At 34.3% G+C, this 18,445-nt stretch overlaps 1 protein-coding gene across 4 annotated transcripts in view; it reads right to left on the bottom strand.

Moving 5' to 3' along the window:
• Nucleotides 1-680: 680 nt before the first annotated feature.
• WRN (WRN RecQ like helicase) overlaps nt 681-18,445 on the bottom strand; it is a 123,050-nt gene continuing 105,285 nt past the window's right edge. For all 4 annotated transcript variants that reach the window (XM_087418488.1, XM_087418490.1, XM_087418491.1 and 1 more), the window contains 3 exons: nt 17,505-17,667; nt 10,185-10,399; nt 681-3,925 (listed from right to left, as the gene is read on the bottom strand). In XM_087418488.1, the coding sequence (XP_087274614.1) occupies nt 3,914-3,925; nt 10,185-10,399; nt 17,505-17,667 (390 nt within the window). In that variant the 3' untranslated portion in view covers nt 681-3,913. The remainder of the gene's footprint in view (nt 3,926-10,184; nt 10,400-17,504; nt 17,668-18,445) is intronic.

Here is an 18,445-nt window from a genome sequence, read left to right as displayed (position 1 = left end):
CAATCTGATTTTTGTGCCATGTTTCTACCTGCCTACCTCAGTGTCAGCTTCATTAAAGGATGATTCCTTATGATCCTAAAATTGCTCAAATGCTCCCAAGTTCCATGTTTCCTCATTAATAACAGCAGGAAAAAAGAGAACATATTCGTTCCAGCATTTCCATAAAAAGTCCTGAGATTCAGTCTAATTGCAACAGCTTAGGTCACATGCCCACCCCAGATCCAAACTGTTGCCAAAGACTAGCTTAGATGAGGTCATAAGTGCCATTCTCATACCCAGGTTGGAATTATTCCCCCTGGAACCAACCCAAACAGAAATCAAGAGTCATGTATGCTGGGAAAGCATGAAGTCCACTACAGATGATAACAGAAACCAAAAAGGTAATTTTCCTTCTCCCTCTGGCTATGTATTTGGCATGAGACTATACCATATTTCATTTCAAGAATGTTCAAAGCAATGCTTAAAATAGCAGAAAAATTGAAGCCACTTTAATGTTTAACAATATAAAATCAGTTAAATACTTCACACTACATCTATAAAATAAAATCCTATATCAGCAGTTCTCAACTTCCTAGGTCTCAGGACCCTTTTATAGTCTTAAAAATTATTGAGGACCCAAGAGCTTCTGTTAATGTGGGTTATATCTATCACTATTTACCATTTTAAAAATTAAAACATAATTTCAAGAAAATATTTATTAATTTGTTTAAAAATAACAGTACTAAGTCCATTACATGTTAACATGAATACATTTTTTTGAAATCCTCCCCACCCCCACCAAACAGTGAGAAGAATGGCACTATTGTCTGGTTTAACAGAAGTGGCTGGATTCTCAGATCTGCGTCTGCATTCAGTCTGTTCTGATAAGCTGTTTTGGCTGTAGTATATGAAGAAAGTCTGACCTCAAACAGGTTTGTAGTTGGAAAAGAGAGGAGTATTTTAAAGCCTTTCCAGATAATTGTAGACATTCTTCTTTGAAACTATACCAAAACTGGACAAGTGTTAGTTTAAGCGTGTAATCTAATTAGTTGCAGTGTGTAATCTGAAACTATACAAATGAATTTTTTCATACTCTGCTACATACATTAAAATTCATTGGTCCATTGTGTGCTTCAAATGGATCTTTTACCCATGCATGATTTTATAAGCTCACGTAATAGTCATCCAGAAAATACCGGTTCACGGAGTTATGTAGATCTTCTAAATGTTGACAAAAATAATTATCTACTGTAAAAAAAAAATTTGTTAATCCTACCCACCTCATTAGAAAAGTCTTTATGTTATGGGAAACTGTCAAACTCCTGGTAGCAGACACAAGTTTTCCAAAATTATAAATTTTGCTAGAAATCTCAAATTTTATCATTGGCAACAAATAACCACCAGTTTTCCTTGAAGTGAGAGGCTGACTTCGTTCCATTTTGAGAAAATGTCCACAAATGCCCAAGTCTGAATCACCAATCATAGTTTTATATCAGTCATTCTTTTCACAGCAAAATGGTATTCCACGAAAAAAAAGCAACTAATTCAATTCACAACTCAATCAGTCAAATGAGTGCTTTTCCTGAAGATGAACATCATACTCTGGTACGTAGAAGAGCTTCATGCATCCTCGCCATTTCAGCACACAGACTATTGCAAAGATGTGTGTTTAAGATTGAGAACTGATAAAACCAACAATTTAGTGTCATTATCTTGATTTGCACCAAAGTACCAGGAGTTTTACTCACTATTGCTTTGCACCCTCAATGCAAATATCAACACAGTACAAAAGGCAAATAATATCTTGGTTTTATGAAAATAGTTTTGCTTTTGCAGATCCCCTGAAAGGGTCTCTGGAACTCCTAACAGTCTGCAGACCACACTCTGAAAATCACTGTACTATATAAAGCTACTAAAAAAGATTCTGTGGAAGACTATCTAATGACAGGGAACAAAACATGTTCAAAAATATATTCAAGTGAACTATAAGTAACAAAAAATATGTTTATGTTTGACCCTTTAATTCTATTTCTAGAGACGATCTGAAGTAGAAAAAAATGACAAAATCACCAATAGAAAAGCAATTATATAAAGTATAGGATATTCACCAAATAGAATAGCATGTAGCTGTAAAAAACAATGAGATAGACCAATATATACTGACAGAGAAAGGTCTTCACGACATATTAAGTAAAAAAAGTTTGTTGCAGAAAATTATATAGCATGATCTCATTTGTGTTAAGAAAAATAAGAATGTATGCATAGATACTCATGCAAAGGCATGTAAATGCAGAAGAAATGACTAAAGAACTACATGTCATATATTTATTTATTTATTTATTTTTTAATTCAATGTAAGCCTTTTGTGAAGTGTATTATTTTTTATTTTATTTTTTTTTTTTTTGTGAGGAGATCAGCCCTGTGCTAACATCCGCCAATCCTCCTCTTTTTTTGCTGAGGAAGACGGCCCTGGGCTAACATCTGTGCCCATCTTCCTCCACTTTATATGGGACGCCGCCACAGCATGGCTTGCCAAGCAGTACGTCGGTGCGCGCCCAGGATCCGAACCAGCGAACCCCGGGCCGCCGCAGTGGAGCGCGCGCACTTAACCGCTTGCGCCACCGGGCCGGCCCCTACATGTCATATATTTAATATGAGTCACCTTCTAGAAAGGGGATGGGAATGGGATGTGGGGGAAATGGGAATATGGGGGATTTTTGTGGTTTAAACATAGCTTGAAAGTTTTACAAAGAAAATTCATTCATGTATTATTCATGTAACAAACTAAGAAAGGAAATGAATATAAAAAGGTTTGGCAAGATACACAAAAAGGGTTAACTGATTATCATAAACTACTGGTGATTTCTATTTTCTTCTTTTTCACTTATCTGGATTTTCTAGTTCTTCTACAACATACATGTATTTCTTCTTTATTAACAACAGTTATTTTTATTTACAAAAAAGTCAATTAAAGGCGATATGGTAAACTGCTTAAAGTCCTATTAACTATGGTTTACCCAGCTCAGTGTCAGAGTGTGATTTTTACATATTTAAGTTATATGTGCTACAAAGAGATAGAATCAAACTCTGACATCCTTAAAAAATAAAATACTCAAAGTAATTAAGTAAATGAAAGTTTATAAAAATATATATATCTTTATAAAATTCAGTATGAAGGACACTTTTTATTATTTGAAAAATAATAGAAATAGTATAAAAAATACGAAGTGCATAGCTGCCTAGTGCAATTGGTCTCCTTTGCTATAGTCTTTTTTCCTATCTACACGGAACCCAAAATGTTTCATTTTCACTTGTCTGATCCATTACTACCATTTAACAACGTGTATAAGAGTTTCTTCTAAAGATAATAAAGAAGACAATTTGTAAAATAACTATGCTTTCTTCATTTACAAGACAGAACTTTGGTAATATCAGAATATTTTATATCACACACACAATCATCGCACACCTACTGTTATCTATATCAAATCACACTTTCCAAATATACTGTTGAAATAAATAAAGAGATTAGGACACAGGGCAGTAACACCATTTCTTAAAGCAATCTTAAAGGAAACTAAATTAATATTCTATTCTATGATATACTCACTCAGGCTCTCAGAAGACTCAACTTTGTGTGAATTGCACAAGGCTGTTTTAAGATGCCAGCTGTTCAATAAAGACGTGAGTTTTACTTTGAGAGTAGAATAATTTTTAAACTGAAATATTAACCCCCACTCTTTTCAAAAATGAAATACAGCTCTCCTTTTATAATACAGCAAGACACACATAATTCCACTGGCAATTGCCAATTTAACTAAAAAGACCCTTCTTTTTTGTTTTGACCATTGATTTTTTGCTGGTAGTTAATAAGGTCTTGTTCCCTTTGCCAAACCACACATCGAATTTTCTCTTGGATTTTCTCGTAGAGGCTTCAAGATGAAGTCTGTAGGAAAGAAACAGAAAAAGAAACATTTGTACTGTTGAAAATGTGTGGCAGTTACAAAAAGTAACATGGGTTACTGCATATATACCCACCACCCTTCCCTTGCCAAACAAAACAAAATAATGAGATCTATAAAATTTATTTCTGGATCAATAAGCAAATAAAAGAGAGACAAAATCACTATATCATTTCTTTAGGCCATTACTTGTTATCCTATTATCTATTCTTAGACACTCAAGTGTAGAGACACTCATTTGGGAAGGGAAGAACTGAATATTATTTTAGATCTATGTCCCATGGTATATTTGCTTTGGGTTGATCAAAACGGTGAATTTAATATTCCAAGGAAGGTATCTGCCTGGGCAGGTACACACACACACACACACACACACACACACACACACACACGGAGTTATATTAGGCGTTTGAAAAAGCAAATAACTTCTACATCTACAACGGTAAACAGACTAACAGAGTGGTTCACTCATCATCAGTACCTTGCAGAGTTGCTGAAACATAATAGATACTCAAAAAACATCTGCTGAATAAATGGAAAAAAATTGTTTTTTGTCTCATACACTCTTGAGAATCTGCTAAAAACTACAGAGATCCACTTCAGAGAAAAAAAGACAAATGTATACATAATACTTTGCACAGTTTTAGGGATCTCATGCACCAAATGAAGTCTCAGAACCCTAAGTTAAACATCCTTGAAAAACAATTTTTTTTTTTTGGTGAGGAAGAGTAGCCCTGGGCTAACATCTGTTGCCAATCTTCTTTTTTTTCTGAGGAAGATTGGCCCTGGGTTAACACCCACGCCCATCTTCTTCTACTTTACATGTGGGACGCCTGCCACAGCATGGCTTGATAAGTGGTGTGTAGGTCCTCACCCAGGATCCGAACCCGTGAACCCCAGGGCCGCCGAAGTGAAGCGTGGGAAATTAACCACTACGCCACAGGGCCGGCCCCAAAAAACAATGTTTTTATGAACCCAAAAGCAGTGCTGTGTACTATACAACCTGCACATGAAAAAAAAATAAAACAATTTTAAGTAGGTAAGTGATCCTTAAGACTAACATGGTATTAATTTGTGTTATCTCAGTTTGAGCACTAGATCCTCAAACTAATGTGACAAAGAAATTATTCTAACACAAGTACACTGTGGAATCCAGCAGAGTTAGTTATTGGAACTATTCGAAGGACTTTATGATAAGGTGGCCTCATTGAAGTTACGATGTTTCTGTTAGCCTAAGGAATAAAAGTATAATTTATTCCATTTCGAGAATGAAGACTATATCTATATATTGTTCATCAACGGCTTGCTATGTTTTACTATGTTTTCTATGTTTAAAATCAGTTTCAAAACACTTAAGGATGGGGAAAACAAGTAAAAGATCTTTGGCAGAAAACTGTGAAACCTTATATTAAAAAACGGTAAAAACTGTTAGCTGTTCCAGCTTAATTAAAGAAATCCAGTGTAGAAGAAAGGGCTAGTCACACATTAGTAAAAGCTAAAGAAAAAACTTGGCTAAGATAGCAACTTTTCTCCCAGGTACCTATTTCCTCACAGGGAAGAGAAGACCAGGAGAACAGATGAGATTTATATACAGTGTACGATACTATAATGTCTGACTAAGAAATAATAAATATTAGGGACAGAAAGTGACACAGAAAAGGGCTGGTAGAGATAAAACTGGCCCAAAATATTTATTCTTCCCAAAAGATCTTAATATCAAAATCCATTGTAGCCATAAACAACTACAGTTGCTTGCAACTAGAGTTTGAACCCCAGAGTGCACTGGGAGGAAGGAAACTTCACTGGGTGAAGATTATAGCAAAGCCAAAAAGAAAAACAGAGCACACATCCGAACAGCAACAGAACAGAGGAAAAAACCCTAAGTCTTGTTGTAGCCAAATACCATAGAATAAGCAGGAACTTTGAAATCAGACAGAACTAAGTTTGAGTTCTAATTGAGTCACTTGCTAAATGTATGACCTTATGAACGTTATTTAAGCCTCAACTTCTTCACACTGAAAATGAGAATAATGGTACGTAACATCACTGGATTATCTGAAGAATTAAATGAGAATATATGCACAATATCAACACACATTCTAACTTATGCTTGGCACTCATTAATTGGTAGCTAATATCATTTAAAGTCTTTCACCTTCTATAACATTTCTACAGAATGTGATATTCAGCACTTATTCTATAATTATAATAACGATCTTATTTCACTGAGAAAGGGGGAAAATGCTTACTTCCATTGAGTGTATCTTTTTAGTCTCAACAATGAGTATCTGGAGAGGCTTTAATTATGAAGTCTAAGTCACCTGACAGAAACAATGCCTTTCAGTGACTACGTCTTTCATCAGTAGAAGACTAGAATTCCTAGCAATCATAATAAAATTTTAAGGGGGTATTTACATTTTTTGATACTCCAAATTCTATTAACAAGCTATTATCATTAAGTTGAGAATACAAAACATTAACTCACTTGCTGACTACATGTACACATATGTATGTAAGCAAATAAATACGTGTTATATTCATATTTAATTTCATCTAAAACTAAGATAAATCTAAACATGAGTTATCAAGCCTGAGGTATATGTCATGAAAACTATGTTATTAAATTACTTTTGCCTGTGAATGAGTATCTATAAGTAAATCTTCTATTTCTGGATCGCTGGATGGCTGATTCCAAGAAGTTAGCCTTAGTGAACTTCTGTGACTCTTGTCTTTCAGTGAAAAATCACAAGGATGCCTTCCATCAACCTTTGACATTTTTACGGAATACAAAATAGTTAAGGCAGGCACTATTTTCTTAGCAAAAAAACCCCCAAAACTATGCCTAAAAAAGCTTAAGAAAATTTTTATTACTCTGAAGTACTGAATTTTAATAATAATGATTACAATAATATTATCCATAAGGCATTTTTTCTGAGTATCTAAAATAGTTTATAAATAACATTGTATATTTTAATTTATAATGAAACTCAGCGGCAGGACAGAAAATATCACTCTCTCAGGCAGTCAAGGAAAATAAAAAGGAAAAAAGTGATACGGGAGGAGAAGGTTCTGGGAAGATGGTTGCAGCAGCAGTTTTTTAATTTCTCTGAATCCAGCATTAAAACAGAGACAACTAGATAGCAAAAGCAAAAATTCATCGTGTACAACGAAACTAAGTTTAACAGTATCCTCAGGAAACCCAAACTATAAGCACGTGAAGACAAACCACCTCAGCCATAAGACCTGCATGAGAGAAAGCAGAGACAAGCAGTGCGGTGCCTGAGCACAGGGGAACCCCAGAACAGCCCACAGGTATACAACGGGAAGCACAATAGATTAATGTGAGAACAGCGTCTGAAAGTGGGAGGGCTTCTGCCCAACCCAAGAGCAGGTGACTGAAGTGGTCCGCAGCAGTGTCTGAAGTGGCTAGAGCAGCCGGCCCTGTGACCTCTCCTGAGCAGCTAATGCTGCCTTCCAGGAGAGGGTCCCACACGTGGAGAGCTGCTGGAGTTAAACCAAAATCAGGTTTAACAGAGACATAGGGAAGAGAAAGCTCAGGTACAAGTGGCAGAAGAGTATATCTCATAAACCAAGTTTCCGTATTTTGAACATTACACAAAAAAACAGAAGAGAGAGCTCTGTAAACTTGGAAAAACTATCCTGAACCATGTATTCTTTTGAAAGTGCAGGAAAACTAATTTCACATGAAAATGAGCAACAGAAAAGTATCAAGATCAAATCCCAGACACCAGAAAGACTTGCTGAGATACAGAACAAAACTGTAATCTCTCACAATAAACTGAAAAACATTAAGAAAATGATTCAAAACAAGAAAGAACATCATACATCAAAATCAGAAAAACTCAAAGCTGAGGGGGAAAGCTCAGGAAAGAATTAGAAATAAAAGAAAAAAATTATAGACGTGAATACTAAATTATGAGAAACATAGCAATAAATACAACAGATTATGTCCAAAGAGAAATGGAAAGGTGAAAAAGAAAAAAACAATTTTAAATTAAAAAGAAATGAAGAACTAAAAGGAATTCATGAGCAGTGACAAAAACTGAAGCTAGGCAAAGAAGATCCAACATAGAGATAGCAGGAGCCCCTGAGGAAGAAATGCAAAGCAATGGGACAAAAATACTAAAAAGTAAAATTTAAGAAAAATTTCCTGAAATAAAATTTTTAAAACTATAATATAAGAAAACTTTCAAGAAACAAAAAAAACCTACATATTTGGGGCCAGCCCAGTGGTGTAGAGGTTAAGTTCCAATGCTCCACTCCAGTAGCTCAGGGTTTGCGGGTTTGCATCCCGGGCGTGGACCAACGCACCGCTTATCGAGCCGTGCTGTGGTGGCATCCCATGTACAAAATGGAGGAAGGTGGGCACAGATCTTAGCTCAAGGCTAATCTTCCTCAGCAAAAAGAGGAAGATTGGCAGTGGATGTTAGCTCAGGGTTGATCTTCCTCACCAAAAATAACAAAAACAAAAACAAACTACATATTGAAAGAACCCACTGTGTACCTATGTATATTTAATCAGAACTACCAATAATCAAGACATAACCTTCCTCCATTAAACACAGGCATGATTGAGCTTCTATCTTAATAGCAATCACAATAGATGTAAACTAACAGTACATCTACTAATAAAAAGAATTTGTTCTGACATTATTCTTTATCAGAATCTCATAATTATAAAACGAAATAAAAAAGGGATACAACCCAGGTCAGTAGAGAAGGTGAATGTTAACCTATGAAAGATTCTGAAACTAGGCCTCCAACAGACTCTACAGTATTCACAGTAGCTTTCTATACCAGGAAGCAAATGTAAGAAAAATAGTTTGGCTGGCTCCTTCACTTCTTAATCTGCTTCCCAGCCCCAACATCCTTGTTCCCCTAAATGGGGAAAAAAAGGGCTAAATCCAGTAGGCTTAGTATGATTTCCACCCACTCCCCAAAAATCCCACTCTGTTGTAGACATCTGATGTTATTTCAATAAGGGAAAAGCAAAAATGTTGATGTGTGGTTAAAATAATATCTTACTATAAATATGCTTCAATATTCAGGAAAAATAACAAGTTGTTCCTTTTCATGTATTGAAAGGTAGAAGTTGGGAAAAAATAAGGTCTTAGGCACCTGATACAGATTTCAGAAATAAAAGGCTGGGAATAGAAGCCAAATTTCACTAACACCACCCAACATATCTTTTCTTTAATGCCTTTCTTACAGCTAGTTCAACTATCAAAATAATGTAAAGAATTCCAATTAAGTAAACTTTATTAGGTTATCTAGGACATGACTATATAAAAACCTAACTGAGATACAGAACTTAAAAAGACCAATTCTTCTTATTTTTAAGCTACTGAGAAAAGGAGTTTAACTGTTGGAAATCCTACAAAGATGACCTTAGAACTGAAATGGAGTCCCTAATTCTCTAATATAAATATTAGCAACCACCTACTACCATGCTGAATTTATCATCTAGAAACTAAAATAATTTTTTAGTTAATTATTAGTTTTCACAAACTTTTAATCATGGAGTCATGTAATTTTGGACCTGGAAGATACTGAAGGTCAAATTTTCAAATTTATGCAATCATTTAATAGAGTCACATTGTCAAAGAACAGTTATCTTCTGATTACTATTTATCTCACACTACACATAGAGCAATAATTTTCAAAGCATTTGATTTTAATCAATTGTACCATCTAGAATAATACTAAATTCATGGTCTTTCTCCAATCATGCAAAAAGTTCACTGGGATATGCTCAGGACCATAAGCAACAATTACCCTTGTACCTGAGATATTCAGTATAACAGGAACAGAGCATGACCAATGACCGAACGAGAGACACATCACTTTGGCGGGTATTTCTAACAGAATGTGTTTTCACTTTCATTAAGCACATCAACTGCCATATGCTTAAAGCCAATATTAACTACATCTACAAAAGCAAGAGAATTTCTAGGCTACACAGTCAATAAAATGTAGAGGTAAAATTTAAGCTGACATTCCACACAATAAGCTAAATAGATGACTACATTCCCCTTTCTCTATCATTTAAAAAATCACTTTTCTCAGATCAGATTTATGACAAGCAAAGGAAACATAGCACACAGATAAAAAAGCAACCTTATATCAGAATTTATAACAGTTTAAAAAGTACAGCATTGTAGTATTAGAATCTGCAAATTGAACAAACTGACACCTTATGAAAATTCTACATATAATTAACACCTTGGTATTAGCGGCTACTTCTTCCTTGCTTCTCTTAGAACTGGAACAGCTCTCTTCAGAGCTGGGGAAACACCTCTTTTTGTTGGAATCACATGAAGGCTGGCATAACAGGCTGTTGTCACAATCTTTTTTCAGGATCTCAATTGCCATGAAGATAAGGTATGTGTCAATGTTTTCAGGAACAAACATTCTAATTAGTTTAGTTTTATTCATATCTGTAAAGGATGAAAAAATAAGATTTAAAAATAAATTACACAGAATATTTTAGAAAACCTATGAGCTGGATATAGTGAAATATTTTGTAGAAAAGGAGGAGGAAGGTGGCCAAAAAAAAGTTCCTCTTTCAAATGCTTATAGTCCTACAGAATGGAAATGGAGTAAAAGGTGTCCCCCTCACTCCTGTATCACCTGCACTAACTGCCTCCAAGACCCAAAGACAAGTCAGTGCCTAATTATGTTTCAAACTATTGTGTGTGTGCGTGTGTGTGCGTGTGTGTGTGTGTGTGTGTGTGTGAGGAAGACTAGCCCTGAGCTAACATCTGTTGCCAATTCTCTTCTCTTTGCTGAGGAAGATTGGCCCTGGGCTAACATCCATGCCCATCTTCTTCTACTTTATATGTGGGACACCACCACAGCGTGGCTTGAGAAGTGGTGCGTATGTCTGCACCTGGGATCCAAACCTGTGAACCCCGGGCTGCTGAAGCGGAGCACTCGAACTTAACCACTATGCCACCAGGCTGGCGCTGTTTCAAACTATCTTTTGTGGCCTGCCCTAAAAATCAAAACCACCATTCACAGAATTGTTTCCAAAGGAATTATGCTTCAAATTCCTGATATCAATTACAAGTTAATTTTTTGAAAATAATTTATTCTTAAAATAGAAGCTAATCATACTTGTAAATAAGATGCTAATGAAAAGGATCCTTTCAATGGACATCACGGCATAACAAAACACATCAATTATTTAAAATGCATATTAACTAAGTGAGTTTTCTGGGAAAGATATATCTTATTTCCAGAATCAAGGAATTTTTAATTTTTGTAACTCAACAGAACTGATTCCGACTGTGTCAGTCTCTCCACACCTTTTATAGATGTGTAGCAATCTCCTACAGAACACTATGTATGTCTCAAGCCCTTTCTTCCAACATCACATTCATCTGCAATACTCTAGAGTGTGGTAAAACTAAGCAGTTAGAACCTATTCACTCATCTTCATGTAATTTATAAAACTGCTATCAAACATTTCTGACACTCAATTCAAATTCACAATCAGAAACCAAGTAATTTTATTTATTTATTTATTTATTTATTTATTTGGTGAGGAAGATCAGCCCTGAGCTAAGATCCATGCTAATCCTCCTCTCTTTGCTGAGGTAGACCGGCTCTGAGCTAACATCTATTGCCAATCCTCCTCCTTTTTTTCCCCCAAAGCCCCAGTAGATAGTTGTACATCATAGTTGCACATCCTCCTAGTTGCTGTATGTGGGACACGGCCTCAGCATGGCCAGAGAAGCGGTGCGTCGGTGCACGTCCGGGATCCGAACCCGGGCTGCCAGTAGCAGAAAGCACGTACTTAACCGCTAAGCCACGGGGCCAGCCCAAAAAACCAAGTATTTTTAAATGCCACCATGAAAAAGTGGTCTTTAGATTATTACAGTTTTCAGGTTTATATTCTCTTTTCTTCCAAAGACCTTATCATTGTTCTCCAGGACTTCCCCAAAAACTGCAGTTAAAAAAAAAACAGGAAGAGAAGGTTCCACAGCTAATAGAAACTAGAACAGTGGGATACCTAATTATTTAGCCTGTACTCTAAAGTTTTAAAATGTAAAACTGACGCTAATCAAAATCTTGGAAAGATAAGATTACCTCTAAATCTAATAAAATCAGCAATGTGACTATCATATCTATCAATCACACTAAAGCTTTATTTGTCCCTTGGTCATTACCATGGAAATTCCACCAATTTTACTACTTCATCATTTTTTAATGGCCCAAGAGTCTTCTTTTGCATGTGTCTATCAGAATTTACTTTGAGTTCCCTTTCATTTGTCTTCAATTTTTTTGGAAAAAAATCTTCTAAGGAACACTATATTATATGTATCTTTCCATATTTCTAGATTCCTAAAAGTGAGACTGCTAGTTCAAAGGCTAGACACATTTTATATTTTGATATATATTGCTAAACTACCTCTATAACTGTGCTGTCCAATACAATAACCCCTAACCACATGTAGCTACTGAGCACTTGAAATGTGGCTAGTGTGGCTATGGAACTCAATTCTTAATTTTAAGAATTCTAATTAATTTAAAATTAAACTGGAAAACTGATACTTGATTCAGTTATCAGAAAATTTTTAAGTATGTTTGGAACAAACTGGGTGTCTTCATCTACTTTATTCAATTGTAAATTTTATGAAAGCTAAACACAGATCAAGTATTTCAAATTAAAATTTAGCATCAGAATTGAAATATGCTGTGAATGTGAAATACATAACTGATTTCAAAGGCTTAGTTAAAAAAAATACATAAAATTATCTTATGAATAATTTTTATATTGATTATATATTGAAAGTGTTTTTAATACATTAGGTTAATTAAATTATATAATTAAAATTAATTGCATCTGTTTATTTTTACTTTTTTAATGTGGCTACAAGAAAATTTAAAATTGTATATGTGGCTCACATTATATTTCTTTTTGGATAGTGCTGCTCTAGAAAAACCATACAAATTTTCCCGCACTCTAGCCAACTAACACAATTTACATTGTATTAAATTCATTTTCTTCTTGTAGGTATTTAAATATTGGATAAATAAACTACACATCCTTAATTTCACCATACTGTAAATTTATAAACCAGTTTTTTGGGGAACATCCACACAATCTTAAACTATCACAGCATCATGGGCTAAAGGAATTATGTTGAAAAGAAAAAATAAGATACTTTATCCCATTTGAAACACTCTATTTCTAAAATTAGAATGTCTTCTTTTCACAAAATTATGATATATAAACATTTGCCTATGGTTTTAAACCACTGTTAATGATTTAATAAAAGTATAAAGTTATACTATAATTAGAATCTAATATCTAGATATAATTAGAAAATTCACATATTTACTTACACACTGCTATAAGTACCCTTTATATTTTTATCTTAAAGTCATCCTATAATAAGCATATGCAAATAAGTGGCATCTAGCTTTAAAGGTGCATCTTACTCTGTCCTAACTGTCCACGCAAACTAGTGCTGAACACATCTCCTGGAGAACGAAATCATGGACACTGGCTACACTCCTTCAGTGCCTCAAGAGAGATTGTGTTACCTTTACTTTTGTGGCAGGTCCCTTGGAAACCACTCTTGAGTTTCCAGTTACATGCACATAAAGAATGGGAGAATGAAATCATTCAAAATATTATCCAGGCACCTCATTAAATGTCTTGCTTAATTTATAATTAAGCATAGTTAGAATCTCAACTTCATAAAAGAAAAAGCTTAAAATTTTATAAACATGGAAAAACTAAAAGAATAAAAAGGTACAGGATTCCTTTAAATATTAAGTTACAAAGACAAAATTTAACAGCATGAAAATAGATATGATTTCTCAATTCACAAATACTCTATTTTTAGGTATAAGATTATGTATGCCATAATAAAATATAGAAAATTCTCATTCAGGATTGTGCCAAATTTAAATGCCAAACTTGTTCATTAAAACACTGAATTACGTGAAATGGCTCTAGTTAAATAAAAGATGAAAATAACATATCTGACTCATTAATGTAGCATGTATATCTTCATTTCTTATTATAATTTATAACTCAACAATGTTTTCTCCAGTAAGAGAACAAATACTATTTTATCAAGGAAAAGTAAGAATTCAAAAGTAAAATTTAACATAATAAATGACATCTTATAGACTATAAATGTACAATCAAAAGAAATAAAAGTTAGAGCTCATGGTTCTCACAATCTTAACTTTCTCAATTTTGGTTCTGGAAGTAAACTACAATAATTTACTTTTACATATTATATGCACAACCTATATACAGTGTATTGACAGAAAGATGAAATAAGTGTTTAATAAGTATATTTAAAAGTGTTCTCTATTGTTCTTTGGAATTTCAACTTAATATTTATCACTGAATGAAAATTCATTTGCTATACTCAGTGTACAGTGGTAAAGAAAAATGTTTTAACTAATGCTTTAGTCACTATTGATTACAAATATTTTTCTCATCTTCCTGATATATATTGAATAAGGCTGTGCAATTATCAAGAGAATTTTTCATTATATGTTCTGCTTGATTTTAGTATTTCTTAACTTAAAAAGTTATCTAACATCAGAAATTGAAATTGCTAAACTCAAAATAAGAGAGGGTTCTAGATATAGTAGAGAATATTTAAAGATACTAAATATATAAAGATAGTAAACTGATTATAATTAACTACATTTATTTTTCTCATCAATTAGAGGCTTATAAACCCAAATCCTGTATCAGGATTAGAAACTGCATTATTTCTTTCTTTTAAATAGTTGGCAGTACAACTTTACCATGATATAGTAAAAAGAAAAACGCTCAGTCACATTAGCCTTGACATGACATTAAAACAATCCGCAACTCTCTAGGCCTCAGATTCCTATTTCTGAAACAGGGTGGGAGCAGGAAAGTGAAAACTTAACGAATTCACCCAATTTCCTTTCCAAATCTAAAATTCTATAACTTTACAACTATATGATTTAGAAAGCAAATTAGCAGTACCTCGATTGTTCACCATAGCCAAATAAAATATACGTTGTCAGTACTTGGCTGAATAATAGAATCTTAAATCTTCCTCTACCATTTTCCCCTGCCAATAATGAACTGAAATTAGAACATCCATTTTATGTCATTCAAGAATATTTGCCCAAGAATTCTTTAGTACTTGAAAAGAGATAATTAAAACCTGCCTGAATTATTAATGTTTTATGTTTCTATAAAATACAGTTTTGAAACCTCCCTGCTTGTATACTTATTAACTTCATATTTTCTTAATTAGCTACTAAAAAGGGTAGAGTATAAAAGTAATCATATGTAGAGGGTATTTTTAAGAAGCCATAAGATTTTACCATCTACTTCTTCAATCATCATGATCATATTCACCACCAATGCCACCAGTGCCACCATCACCAGTTATGAAATACTTAGCAAGTGCCAGAGCATTCTGTACAGTATCTAATTATTTCTCACAATTCTGTAAGAAAGGCAATATTAGCCCTCCCTGTTTTAGAGATGAGGAAACTGAGGCTTAGGGAGATTGGGTACTTTGCCTAAGGTAACATAGCTCTGAAATGGTAGAACCAAGACCTGAAACAGGTCAGCTGTTACCAGAGCCTTTTCTCTTACTGACCAAGCTAACACCATCCGTCAGTCTTCAGGATTTAAGGAAGGCAGCCAAATGATAGCACACATGATTGTCAACAGGAAAAAAAAAAACAAAAAAAAAAACCTGCACGAATTCTTTCTGAGAATACTGTCTACTATCCAACAGCACATCAAAAGACACATATATCTCTAAGTCCTGAGAGATTATAATATATATATAAAGGAAAAAACAGTTCCAGAGTATTAAAATCAAGAAGACATCTGAGTCTTTGACTTTCTCTAAAATACTATTTCTATTTGCATTGGAGAAAGAGAGGTTTTATATAATCATAATTCTAATCCTACGAAGTAACTACTGTTTCCTTTCTCTGCCTTAATTTCTAGGAAAATGGCTGCTGCAGTTAGAAAGACTGGAATGTGACCAGGAAAAATGGCTAGCTTTCTCATAAGATGACTCACAGCTGAGTTATCTTGGATATTTTATCACAATCCAGGATTTGGCTCTGAGGTTTTCAGATTTAGAAATCTAACTTAACCTTAATAGATCTACATTAACCAAGTTCACAAAATGCCAATTCATTAATTTACAATTATGAATTCACAGTTATCACAAAGATAAGTATCCAGAGTAGCATGACTAGTGCATATTTTCCCTATAGACAGATCTACGTGGGAAATCAAATCATAACCAGAAAGGTAAGAAATGATATAGAAGCAGAAATAGTTGTTAAGGCATCTTCCTCAAATAAGATCTTGACATAACTTATCAACAGGCCCTTAATATACTTGAAGTCTCACTGGCCAGGATTAGAAATGGCATATTTCTTTCTTTTAAATAGTTGGCAGTAAGTACAACCTTTACATGCTATAGTAAAAAGAAAAACTTTAGTTCTCGGGAACTAACTGAGATGACCACTGCCCAAACTTGCCCCTGCATCTCTCCTGTGCTTTCACGGTTGATCAGTGCAAGAGATGGAGGCCTTCTTTCTTTAGACCTTCAGTCAAGTCTTGCTCAAGCCTAGAATTAATGCTGCCTTTTAAGGCGACTTCAATATCTTTGTTCCGATCAATTAAGTATAGTCCTGATGATGCTTCCAGAGAGTGATCTTATTTCTCTTATTTCCAAATTTTTGGGGGGAAGTGTATAGTTGTTCCCAAGCGGGAAAGAATTTGAGGTAATAAAAAATTAAAGTATTTGCACTGCAGCTTTGGTGATAAGGCTTTTTGTATGTCCATTGCCCTGTCCTAATAGTCTGAAAAAATTTATCAGGTTTATTGAGTTATAACACACCCAGTTTATATTTGTACATCTAGGGGGGAAAATCCTCTAATGTTCCTCATCTTTTACTTCTGTAAAAAAATGGATGATAATTAAAAATAGGCATATTAAAACAAATTCTGCAGGGCAAGCACAATTATACACATTTCCATGAGTATAAGTGAGGTTCTGCAGCAAAGAGACAAGAGGAAATCCTTCTACAAGGGACCTAGAGAACTTGGTCCATCCCTTCAACATCACAGAGACTGATACCACTGACTCTACTGATTAAAAAAGCTACTTATGTGAAATCAGTGACAAGGAATCAGAAAGATTTAGGGGAAAACTAGGAGTCCATAAGCTATGGGGAATGAATATGGAAAAAAATGTGTTTTTGAATTCAAGTGATAAGGTAGAAATTAGAAAGGATGAAAGTGCACTGTTTTGAGATGGGTGTGGAAGTTGTAATCCGAAGCTGAAAAGGAAAACAAGAATTGCTCGGATGCAGACTTTCCTGTGAGTGATAATGGGAAGAAAGACTGTTTTTCTAAAACAATAAAAAGCATTCCAAAAGTCAAGTTTTCATAGTTGCATAAAGGGTTAATGCTGTTAAAGTGAAGAACAGTGGATTGCTTGTTTACTTCATCTGGGTTCCAAGACTCAAGTCATTAAGGCTGCAGAGGAGGGTCACCTGAGTTGATGGGAGGCTTTCGGATAACATCAGCAATAATCTTCTGAACCTCTGGAGTCAGGCCTGCTCGCTCCATATCGAGTGGGTAGCCAGCTCTCAGTGCTTGGAATAAGTGCATGCCAACTGCTGTGAGAGGCAGACTCTTGTTCTCGGCTATACTTTGCTAGAGAAATAGCACCAAAACATCCAGTGAGTTTTTAAAAGTTCCCACTGTACTGTATGGAAATAAAATGTCCAAAACCTTCAGGCAATAAATGTTCACTGAGAAATAAACAGTGGACTAAACCTTCACTCAAAATTTTCATTTTAACTATTTCTTTAAAACTACCCACATTATAGAACTCCACAGGTTCTACTTTTTATACTTATTATATTGAATAAAACAGTCACCCAGCTTTAGCTAAGAAATTAATCCTAGTCCCTCTGTAATTATTCATTTTAAAAACCTATTAGTGGCAGAGAGTAGTCATTCTATGTAAGTCTAATAGCTGCTGCAACATTTTGAAAATATAGTAAACTGTAATCCAATATTCTATATACTTGAAATAACACGTGGTACTTTAGTTACATGAATTTCCAAAAAGACAAACCCTAAAATGCTTAGTGATAACATAATCCAGATGCATTCTATAAAAGGTTCTTGAGAAGACTTTAATAGGTGTTTTAAATTGGCTCTAATAATAAAATAATAACTACAATTTGACAAGGGCTGTCATCATTTACCTAGTATTGAACTTGACACGAATTGTGTTAAATTTAGGACAGTGTTATATATTTATGTAGCTTTTTAAACAAATGAAGCTCCAAATCTATTTAAGATATGTATTATATAAAACATTCTTTTAAACACTCAAAAGTTTAGTCACTCAGTTCCAAATTATTTCATTACACTCTCTTTTAAAACATCTTGGAAATATGAATTTGGACTGTATTTTTGTGAA

The sequence above is a fragment of the Ceratotherium simum genome, chromosome 28 (genome assembly GCF_057802395.1).
Source record: "Ceratotherium simum simum isolate JZ-2026a chromosome 28, ASM5780239v1, whole genome shotgun sequence".
Classification (NCBI taxonomy): domain Eukaryota; kingdom Metazoa; phylum Chordata; class Mammalia; order Perissodactyla; family Rhinocerotidae; genus Ceratotherium; species Ceratotherium simum.
Note: the sequence above shows the minus strand (reverse complement) of the source record. Positions and strands in the feature narration are given on the sequence as shown.